Genomic DNA, 11980 nt, shown 5'->3' on the forward strand with positions numbered 1-11980 from the left:
AGAACCATGGAAAACTGATATCCACCACAGCAGTGTGGATTTTGAAAAAGGGAACCTTACAGGAAGGTTAGAGTCTTTAACTACTTGTCCACACTGACCATTTGCTGAAACTGCTTCTTATGTTAAATAAAAGAAAGATTATACCTTTAATTATTTTCTGTTTTCATGGTTTTCAGAGTATTATTTTAACCCTCTCAGGCTCAAATTAAGTTTTTTTGTTGCTAATGCACAACCAAGTCCTGCAGTGGTACTTCTGAGTAAAAAAACTCATAAAATATGTATGTGGGGTAATCAGGTTGTTAGCTTTTAACTGTTGCAAATCTGCAACGCCTGCCCTGAGAGGGTTAAATAAGATCAGAGACATTTGTTTGCTTTTTAAAAATAAACCAACCATAAAATGTGTTTATATTTTTTTCTTTGAGTTTCTGATGTTTCAGTTTCCCCCAGTGGTGAGACTTTAGTGTTGCTGCTTCAGTACTGAGGACTCCACTGTCTGCATCCATCATCCCACCAATGCTCTTTGCACTGATCCATTTCAGTGCCACAGAAGATTCAGTTCATACAAGTTAAAGAAAAAGAGCACATGCTGAGAACAACATTATCTTTATTATTCATTGAACGAGTGAAGATAATCAAAGTGGATTAATAGCAGGTTTTAACTTCTGTGTTTACTTGCATTTGTCCTACTGTGAACAGGAAGGAAGCTGTTATATTTAAACACTTCCTTTATCTGCCTGCAGACCACAGCAAAAGAAATCTTTAGACAACGTCCTTCACATTTGTAAGTAGAACTGTTCTTTGATGGGTCTGATTCCTGGATACATTATTTACCTGCTGACATGTTTTATTGTCTCTGAAGTCACACAGACAGATGAGAGGAGCAGCTATGAGATTAAATACAGCAGTGAGAGGATTTGTTGTCGTCGTTCTCTCTGTGTCAGGTACTGTGTGTCGACATTTACATTCACTGTTTTAAAACACAAATGTAGGAAAGTTGAATTAAGTCTTTAAAATCAGGCTTAAAATCTGAACAGAGTGCAAAGAATTAGGATTAAAAACGTTGGTTTTGTGAAAAATCAACATTTTTCTGGATGCTGTGGGTCCAAATTCTGGGTTAAGCATTTTTCTATTTTTATTTATTCATTTTTTATTGTGACCAAACGTTTCTATAGGCTAAACATTACTTTTAAGAAGGTTAAAATGGAAACGACATGTATTTGTGGCAACTACATATAATATATGAACAGACATCTGTGAACATGAGAAACAGCTTTAGTTTTACTTGTTTTTCTGTCATGACCTGTATACATGTACACACGTTTCACTTGTTTCTAATGTCTCTTTATATTCCTCTTTCTGTCAATCTATAAAACACTCTGTGTTTATATGAAATTGCTGTACAAATAAATCTGTATGTCCTCTGTATGTTGGTATCTACAGTTATGCTATAGCTGCTCTACAGAGTTTTCTCACTGTCTGCATGTTTGTTCTGCTTTTACGTGGTTTCACAACTCAGCTGTGAACAGAGAGGTGAGAAAAGCACATTGTGTCGTTTTCCTTCACAATAATTAAACGACTGCTGTTTGTGTGAAACTGAAGACTGAACAAAGTCAAAGCTCAGTATAGATTCATTTTAACATTAGAAACAAACTATTTATAAGAGTGTAAATATCCATCCATCCATTGTCTTCTACTTATAGAATTCAGGGTTAAAGGGCAGCGCTATCTATCACTATTGAAGGTCACCAGTCTGTTGCAGGCCTAACACAGAGAGACGGGCAGCCTTTCATACTCACACCTATCAGCAAATTTAGAATTCACCAGTTAACCTAAACCCACTAACTGGTTGTCTTTGGACTGTGGGAGGAAGCAGGAGTACCTGCAGAGAACTCATGGAGGCACAGGAAGAACAAACTCAACACAAAAAGGCCCTGACCAGTTGGTGGACTTGAACCCAGGACCTTCTTGAGACTTTATTCCTTCGGTTGTAACCACAGGCTGTCTCAGCAACAAGCAGTTACTTGTCAGTTCACAGTCACTGTGTTACAGCCTCCTGCTGTCAGCTCTGCTCCTCATCACACAAACACTCCTGGTCCCAGTGACCCAGACTCCTCTGGCACTGCCCCTGAACCCTCTACTCCACCCCACCCCCTCCTCTCCTGTGGTGGTTGGGTGTGGTTTGTGTCCACACCCAACCACCACAGTCTGTGTTATGAATATTTTTAGAGGCATTTTGTGGCCTCTGTGGGTACACCAATGTGATGATCAGATCTGTTATAGTGGTAAAATTGTTGTAATTCCACGCCACACAAAAAAGTGTCTAAATATTTGTGTAGAGACTAAAGGTGTGAGCGATATGGCAGATAGAGGTAGAGAGAGGTACGGAAAAAATAACATGTATAAGAATTAGAATTGGCTGTGTGGCACTGTTTTATCTGCTACGCAACAAGTATGAATAACAGCATGTAGCAGAGACTGAACAACTCATTCTTCAAAAATGAGGAGAGAAACATAACACGGTGCCAGGAATAAAAGTCTAAACAGAGGCACATTGTGGACACGGTATGAATCCTATTAAACTGCCAGACAGTTTGAAGTTAACAGGAAAGATCAGCAGCAGTTGGCGCGCCTTCAAGCAATGAGTCCAGCTGTAGGATTTAAAACCAAGCAAGTGCGAAAAAGGTAGCATTACTATTTACAACTGCTGGACTTCAAGCTATCATATTGTAAAACACATTTGTTTATGACGAGCGGGGCGATAATGGGAAGTTTGACAGAGTTATTGAAAAATTTGAGGCTGAACTGATGTTTGAAGGAGCTACAAAGATTTGTCAAGCACAGCAGCATGTTAAGAGGAAAAGAAAAGGCCATCAGTAAACATGGTAGAAGATACTGATTTAAGTGAGACATTTGTTGTTCTGTTCAAATGTGAAAATGAATATTCATGGGTCCAAAAGCTCTGAACTAAAATCAAACAGGAGCGTTACCAAATACCTAAACATGAAGAAATAACCAGTGAAATGGCACCAGATACTTCACAAAACACGATGCTTCACAAGGTTAAAGCTGAATGAAAGCAGCACCAAACACTGCACCTTCAATAAACCTTTTGGCTGATACTGTTTCCTGAGACTACATTTTTGGATTAATCTCATCATCTGAGATATTTCACAGGGCAATGGAGCATATAATAGAAGGACTCTAAGGCGTCCGAGTTCATGTGGATGACATAATTATCTGGGGCTGTAAATGCAAGAACAAAAAAGAGAGACTGATCAGGGTATTTGGGCGGATTCAAAAATATGGACTTAAGCTCAACAAGAACAAATGTTGGTTTGCAGTGCAAGAAATCGTGTTTTTGGGAGACAAACTCTCAGCACAAGGAGTTCAGCCTCATCAAGAAAATAATCGAGGCAGTGCTGGACATAAAGATCCACAGACAAGACAGGAGTGCTACACATAATGACAGCAGTGAACACCATTAGTAAATTCATTCCCAATCTGTCTGCAAAACATCCTGTATTCATGAGCTGCTGCATAAAGAACACGAGTTCAAATGAAGGTGGATGGGAACATAAGAGAACACTAACAACTGCACCTGTGCTGACACTCTGTGACTCATCAAAGAGGATCAAACTATCAACTGATGCCTCAAAAGATGGAAGCGGTGCAGTTCTTCTGCAGGCTGAAGGTGAACATTGGAAACCAATCGCTATGCTTCCAGGTCCATGACAGAGAGTGACTGCTACGCTCAAATTGATAAAGAATGCTGTGACTGCTTTTTGCCTTAGAGAGGTTTCATGGCTACGTATATGGCTCACCCTCCTTTACTGCAGAAACAGAATCTCACTGCTTGAGAGTGGACTGTCACCTGCTGAGCTGCTGATGAACAGAAAACTGTGCACCACACTGCCAAACTACATCAAGCCTGAAAAGAGTTCAAAAGTACATCAAAAAATACAACAACTGAGGGCGAAGGAAAAGTTGTTTTATGGCAGAACAGCCAAACAGCTTCCACCAATAGCAGCAGAGGACACAGTCAGGACTGAGGATCAGGATGGATGGAGAACCAAAGTGTGAACCAGTGTGATGACTGAAAATGGACAAGTTATTTGACAAAATCGGCGTAGTCCTCTTAAAATATCAGAGACTTCTCCAGAAGAAACTGAAACTCAGAGTTAAGAATGAACCATGTAAGGCACAAATGTTTAGTGATATATATATTTAAAAAAAAAAAAACAACCTAAAGAAGGGAGGATGTGATTTTTCTCTTATTGTTACATTTTTCAAAGATAAGGAGATAAACAAAACAGGGATGGAAAATAAGTGGACCAACATTTCACACTTCAAATAAACGTAAATGTGTGATGGAGAGACAGGAAGTTGGCAAACAGTTCACTAAAAGTTCATAAAAAAAATACAAAGAAAAAAAAGATGCAAACAAACAGGAAAACTTGTCAGAACAGATAATGAGACAGAAAGTTATTGCAAATAAATAAACAGGCAAAGACTGAATGTCGTGTTTATACAGAGGAACTAATGAGGTGAATGTGAACAGGTGATCAGGAAGGAGGAGATGATGGAGTCCTCTGATTGGCAGGACAGGTGGATGAGGCTGAAATGACCAGAGAGTCAGTGACATCATGACACCGAGCTGAAACATTCAGAAATGATAAAAAATTATCTGGAAATAATAAAACAAAAAACATATACCATAACTATTTATTTCAATTAATATAAATCAGTGATCTTGTCATTGATGAGTTTGAGTTTTGTCCAGTTATTCTCTTTGTCTTTGAACTCATTGTTAACTGAAGGTTTTAACAGTGTTTCTGATGTGCTCTGTGTTACAGTGGTACAGAGTCAGGATGGCTGGGGAGTGACTTACACTTCTACTCAGATCTGTGCTGTGAAAGGATCAACGGTGGAAATAAAATGCAGATACACATACCCATACAGGATACAATATCAAACTTATCAATCTTATCAAATGTATCATGTAACTACTGAAGTTCAAGACAAATTGTGGTTTACTAAAGGAACCAGTCATAATCCTGTGGATCTGAAATCAGACTCAGACTACACAGGACGAGTGGAGTATCGTTTTAATCAGAAGGACTGCACTCTGAGAATCACAGAGCTGAGACAGAGCGACTCAGCTGTGTACAAGTTCAGATTCATAACAAACCAACAAGGAGGGAGCTATACTGGTTCACCTGGAGTCACTTTGACTGTCACAGGTAACATTTTATTTGAATTTATTATTTGGTTCTAGATACAGTTTGCACCAAGGGCGTAGATCTGGCATGGACGGAAGGGACATGTCCCCACCAATATCCAGCGATTATTGAATTGTCCCCACCGATAACTTGATCTCTTCGAGTAAAGAAAAACAAACCCAATAGAAAGAAAAAAACGATTTGTCAGCGTCTCATTCACCCAGCGGTGCAGAAAGAGTTAAATCACGTTCTCTACTGGAGTCCTACCTCATGTGACAAATATGGCCAATGTGATTGGCTGTGCCTTTCAGGGAGCTTTATTTAGTTTTAGCAGCCGCAAGCCTGCGCTGGACCTGCAAGGAGGAGAGGAGGATGGCAGCAAAACGGAAGAACCTGGATATAAGAAAGTATTTTTCAAAGAAACCTGTAAGGCACTTAAAGTCAAGTTCACTCATAAAATGTGTCCGTCATAATAACGTTACAGGCTATGTTAGGCTTCGGCCCACATCAGTCTAAAATGTATGTAACCATAAATAACGTGTTTTGGAAACTAACTGCACAACATGCAGCACTGTTAGTTATCGCAGTCTCAGAGCAGCATTTCTAATTTTGATTGAAACTGTCAGAGAAAACGGCAGCCTCGAGCAAGCCAGGATATTAGTTTACAGAGGCTGTTAAAATTATATGTCTAACGTTAAAATGTTGGTGACACAATAATTTCATCCTAATGGCGCTGACATATTCATACGGTTCATTTTTGAGGCAATATATCATGAGGTAGTCATGATTTTGCAAATATTCCACCTTGTAGTGCAGTTTGCACAAATTGTTTTTAAAATGCACTCACCCTACAAACATTACTGACTCATCATGATGAGTCAAGATCTGCACAAAGTGACAGAAACACTGAAGCAGCTACACATTTTATTCTTATTGTCATGTATGTCCTATTTGTCAGGTGACAGAAGAACCAACACAAAGCTCAGAGACTGATGGTGACACAAGATCACAGGTGAAATTGGATGATGACTTGATGGTTCATGACTGTATTTGCAGCACCTGTGTGACTGCATGTATGTGGAGTGTCTCACTGTTATTTATCAGGTGACAGAGGCAGCTCTGCCATGTTGTAGCTCGGACCCAGGTGAAGAGGCGAGGTCACAGGTGACTGACTGATGTTTTGGTGCTATAGATTAACTAGTATTTATTATCATGACAATTGTTAGGCTGCTGATGTAAATTGATTCATTAGTGTATATTTGACAAAGAATCTAAATTGACATGTCTCACTTTTTATATGGCACAAATCAATGTGTTATTTTATCAGGTGGCAATATGTCCTAGTGCAGTCAGAGTGGAAAAGCCAGGGCCAAAGGTGAGGCACATCAAGCACAGAATAATAATTTTAATCTGAGGATAAAACGCATGTACTGAGGCTGAAAGAAGCTTCAGTGCTCTCAGAAGACTAAAAGCATGGCTAAGGTTAACAATGACTCCAATGAGATTAAACAATGCTGCTGTATGCCATGTCCACCAGGAGAGACTGGACAGTATAGATGTAAAACCAATATGCCAGCAGTTTCTCAGTTAACGAGAGGAGCAGGCATGTGTTTGGCTCCTTCACATACTGGACATTGAGTTGTTGTGTGGGGCACCAGTAGTCCATGTCTGTTGCTGTAACAGTAGTTCATGTTTAGAATAAAAAATCCCAGCTCACTGATTTGATCGGGGCAAAATGTTGAATGTTGCATAATTTTGCTGAGAGATCTTTTACTTTGTGGTAATCTTAGATGAGTAGTTTTATGGACAAAAAAACAGCAGGTCATTCAGTGTTCCCTTAGTGCTAATGTATCAGAGATGTTGGTGTACTATAACTGAAGTAATGTTGTTAAGTCCTTAAAGTCATATTCTTTTATTGTCTTGACTCTATTTTTATTTTTGTATGATACCTGATTTATATGGAATATGGCTGAAGTAAACTAAAGCCTAAAATACTTAAGTAATTTAACATTATATAATTCACATATAAAACTATGAATTGTAATTTTAAATGGTTTAAAAGCATGTAGAATAGCATATGTAGGCAAGTATATATATATTTTTTTATCAAGAAGCAAAGACAAAAAGGGGGGAAAAAAAAGAAACAGGGCAGGGTTCGGTGGTTGAATCATCCGTCCCCACCAATGCCAAAACCAAATCTACGCCCTTGGTTTGCACATATTTTAAGAACATAAACTGAATTTGTGTTGTTTCCTCATGTGTGCAGATCTCCAGGTGCAGGTGATCACATCACAGCACCAACAGGATGGTACCCAGGTACAGCTGAAATGTCACAGCAGCTGTCTGCCTGATCGTCCTTCCTATGTGTGGATGAAGAATGGGCAGGTCAATCTGAGAGAAAGATCTTCTACTCTTCTGTATTTTTTATTTCCTGAAGACAACATTTCCTGTGCTCTAAAAGGACACGAGGAGTTTCCCTCTCCATCAGTGTGTGAGTTTATTCAACAGACTTTACTAACATGTGGAGCCTGAACATGTGATCCTGCATGTTAACTCCATGTAACTCTGGGCTTCTTGTTGATTCAAAGTGCTGCTGTTTTAAAAAGAGGAAGTTTTATTGATGATTGGCTCTGAGATATCCAGGAATGTTCACAGGATTCAAACCATCAATAATCCAGATTTCTCCAAACAGAAATATATCTTACCTCGAGTGTGGCCATAAGTTTGTGTCTCCTCACAATCACATTTTCTCAAACACATTTAAAAGAAAATGAGTTTGCTGCATGAATTTCTTCACATGGAAATATTTTTTAACCAACATGCTTCAGTTTTATGTCTCACATTATTACTGTACAGTATCAACATCATCAGTGGAAGCAAACATTTACTGAATTCCTCAAAATAAGGAAGAAAATACAAGTTTACATTCTTCATGTTCACTGTGATGATACAGACATAAAAACTATGAATTAATATGATTTTTAATCTGTTCTATAATATCACCCCAATCGGTCCAAGCAGATGGCCCCGCCCCTCCCTGAGCCTGGTTCTGCTGGAGGTTTCTTCCTCTTAAAAGGGAGTTTTTCCTTCCCACTGTCGCCAAAGTGCTTTCTCATAGAGGGTCATATGATTGTTGGATTTTTTCTCTGAATGTATTATTGTAGGGTCTACCTTACAATATAAAGCACCTTGAGGCGACTGTTGTTGGAATTTGGTGCTGTATAAATAAAATTGAATTGAATTTATATAGAATTGAATTGAATATAACCTTTACTCTTTATATCGATTTCACTCATCTTACCAACATCATCAGTCAGGAATAATAATAATTTGTGCTTTTTAAACATGAAATATAAAGAACATAATGTGTCAAATACATTCATCATTTAGCTTAACCTATGCAGTATATTAATCACTTGTATTATTTATTTTCCATAAAGATAACAATAAAGACTCAGCTCTCATCATCATTGGTCAATCAGAGATATTATTTCAGTTTTTCCAACACGTTCCAGACATATTCTTGTTTGATGAATTTCCAAATTTTGGAAAGGGAAAGTCAAACATATAAGAGGAATATTCTTCCAGCTCCACTTCACATATTTTTATTATTATTAATGAAAAGTGTGAAGAAAACTTAACAGTGTCTGATTTGGTGAGAAGTGGAGCCTCAGCAGGAAATGAGGCTTCATTTCTCACTGTGTGTTTGAAGTCTTGTACATTTAAAATATGTTTTGCTCTAAAAATCCACAGTTTGTAAATATGTTCATGTTTCCTCCTCCAGATGCTCCAAAGCTTCCCTCTGTGTCAGTGAGTCCCTCTGCTGAGATAGTGGAGGGCATTTCAGTGACTCTGACCTGTAGCAGTGATGCTAACCCAGCAGCTAGTTACACCTGGTACAAGGAGGATGATCATAAACATCTCAGTGAAGGCTCACAGCTCGTCTTCAGCTCCATTCAGTCCTCTGACTCTGGACAGTATTACTGTAGAGCTGAAAACAAGCTGGGGATGAAGAGGTCTGGATCCAAACTTACTGATGTGACATGTGAGTAAAAAAAAAAAGTAAAAACTGAAACATTTCATTAACTCTGCCTGTTTAACATTCACATTCTGCTGCTGTAGTTCACGCATCAGCTGTAATAGATGATAAAGAGCTGATGCGTGAACTACAGCAGCAGGATGTATGTCATAATAGACGTACAGTGAGGTGATTTAAACTATGAAGGACTATAAAATTCACCTCTAAATTTACAGTCGCATGAAAAATATTAGCAAACATCTAACATCCAGTTCAACATTTTTAAATATGTTCATGTTTCCTCCTCCAGATGCTCCAAAGCTTCCCTCTGTGTCAGTGAGTCCCTCTGTTGAGATAGTGGAGGGCAGTTCAGTGACTCTGACCTGTAGCAGTGATGCTAACCCAGCAGCTAATTACACCTGGTACAAGGAGGATGAAGACTCACCTAAAACATCAGGACAGAACTTCACCATCAGCAACATCAGACCTGAGCACAGTGGGAGTTATTACTGTGTGGCCCACAACAACAGAGGGACTCATAACTCCACCTTACAGCTGACTGTTGTAGCAGGTAGTCATTGACATTCAGCTCATGTGGATTTAATGATGATGGCAGTGAGGAGGATATCTCATCCAACAGCTGGAAGCTGCTCGGTCACCTCAAAGATCACACTCTCCACATTTCACATCCTAGACTTTTGTCCTCTTCATTGTTGGTGATATTAATCTGCTTTGTTGTTTTTCTGTATATCAAACATCTGTTGCTCTGAGGAAGAGCTTTGGCTGCATTGTTGGGTTCTTCTGGCAGTGTTTGACTTTAACTTCCACTTGACTGATGGCCTTTCTTCACAAAGTATCCTCCTCACTGCATGAGCTCAGAGGTTAATAGTTAATAGTAGAAGTTAAACATGTAAAAAAAAGTTACAGTTGAAAGCTGCTGAAACTGCAGCAGTACTGTTCTGTACTGGGACTGAGTTTTGTAGCAGTTGTTGACATATGATATATGACTCTACAGACTTAGTGTTACTTTCTGTACTCAGGAAGTGATGCTGGTTTAACTTCACATTTAATTGTAATGTTTCTGTTTTTCTCACATGAACCTCTGACATCAAGTCTTACAGTAGCTTATTTTACTGACTATTCATGCATGAACAAGCTCCTGTGCAGTTTTACAAAGAGTACAATTATCTAAAATTCCAGGCACAGTAACATTTATTCTACAATGTTGTGGCTTAACTTGACTTGATGTCGTGCCTGAATCGACTCTGTGCTCAGTTGTTGTAATGCTAACTTAACTGTCAGTGTTTTATTTTGATCTTTGTTTCCACAGGAGCAGGAACATTAGAAGCTGCTGGAGTAACTGCTGCTGTTCTCCTGCCTGTCATATTCTTCTCTGTCTTCCTGTGGATTCAGTGAGCAGATCTGTTACATTATTGTTTACAAGATAAACTTTGATTTTAACAGTTTATAAATGTCATTATTTTGTTCATCATTAATTGTCCCAACCAGAAAAAAGAGGATGTCCAAGGAACCTGTTAAATCTGAAGACAGAGCCAACAACAGAGAACAGGTGAAAACAGTCACATCAGTGTTGTACAAATAACCAACTTTGTGGTTTTAAACTTCATGTTGGACTCACAAATCCTTCTTTGCTGTTGTTCTTTAACTCAAATACATTTGATCACATTTGTAGCTGAGATCTTTTTTCCTATACAGTGTTTACCTGATCAGAGACAGCCAGAGGAACAGGATGATCTTCAGTATACCAGCATCCACTTCTCCAATAACCAGGCAGATCCTCTCTACTCCAACATCAGAGCAGCTCAGCCTCACAGACACATGCAGGAACAGGACGTTACTGAGTACACTGCTGTTAGATTTAACAGAGGCAGTGCAGCCAAGAGGTGAGAGAGACTGTCCTCTCATGTCTAAGAAACAAACTCACTGCTTCTACTCTTCTTTTTCACCATTAATGGAAATGATTTCAGTTGATGCTATATCCTCCAAATCATGAAATGTTCTTCTCTGTTTTCAGAGACAGAAGTCAGGAAACAGGAGAGTCTTCATGTGCACTGTACTCCACAGTCAACAAAACCAGATGAAGGGACGGGTTGATGATGATGATGTGATATTTATGTTGACTTAAAAAACAAGATTTAAGCTCAATTGTAGCTAAATGGTTTATAAAATAGGTGAAAATGCATTATATTGTTATGTTTAGTAGAAAAATGTTACTGTTGTGTAAAGTATTTTCCTCTTTTTTGTATATTTGTTGTTGTTGTTGTTGTTAAATATCACACTTTTAATAATAGACCAAGATCTGAGTGTATACAAAATGCAGAAGAATAATTTTTTAAGGGACAAGCAGCTATCCAGACCTACCTGGATGTAGGAATCCAATAAAGTCTTTTCACAATAGACATGTCAAAGTGGATCAGCTTCCTCACTTTGTTCAATGATTTCACTCATCTAAATCAGACCATGGATCACACTTTGCTAACTGTACCAGTTTCCATGAACTGCAGTAGCTGCTTCAAATAAACAGCCAGATTCCTCGACCGTTCTCTAGTTACAGCCGTCGTGGTCTGCTGTGTGGCAGGTAGAGTGTGGACCCAGATGCAGGACACAGAAGGCAGAAATAAACTCATAAAGTTCACCAAATGTTTACAAACGTCAAGAAGTCACAAGCAAAGAGAGACCACACCATGACACATGTTTAAACAAGGAATGTTTATTCATCAAA

At 38.7% G+C, this 11980-nt stretch overlaps 1 protein-coding gene across 1 annotated transcript; it reads left to right on the forward strand.

Moving 5' to 3' along the window:
• Positions 1–734: 734 nt before the first annotated feature.
• LOC134628935 (carcinoembryonic antigen-related cell adhesion molecule 1-like) lies at positions 735–11549 on the forward strand. Its single transcript, XM_063475776.1, has 10 exons — positions 735–781; positions 860–941; positions 4854–5240; positions 7486–7710; positions 9004–9264; positions 9548–9808; positions 10568–10649; positions 10747–10807; positions 10954–11141; positions 11273–11549. The coding sequence occupies exons 2-10, from the start codon at positions 872–874 to the stop codon at positions 11337–11339; spliced, it is 1602 nt and encodes a 533-aa protein (XP_063331846.1). The 5' UTR covers positions 735–781; positions 860–871; the 3' UTR covers positions 11340–11549.
• The last annotated feature ends 431 nt before the right edge of the window (positions 11550–11980 follow it).

The sequence above is a fragment of the Pelmatolapia mariae genome, linkage group LG6 (genome assembly GCF_036321145.2).
Source record: "Pelmatolapia mariae isolate MD_Pm_ZW linkage group LG6, Pm_UMD_F_2, whole genome shotgun sequence".
Classification (NCBI taxonomy): domain Eukaryota; kingdom Metazoa; phylum Chordata; class Actinopteri; order Cichliformes; family Cichlidae; genus Pelmatolapia; species Pelmatolapia mariae.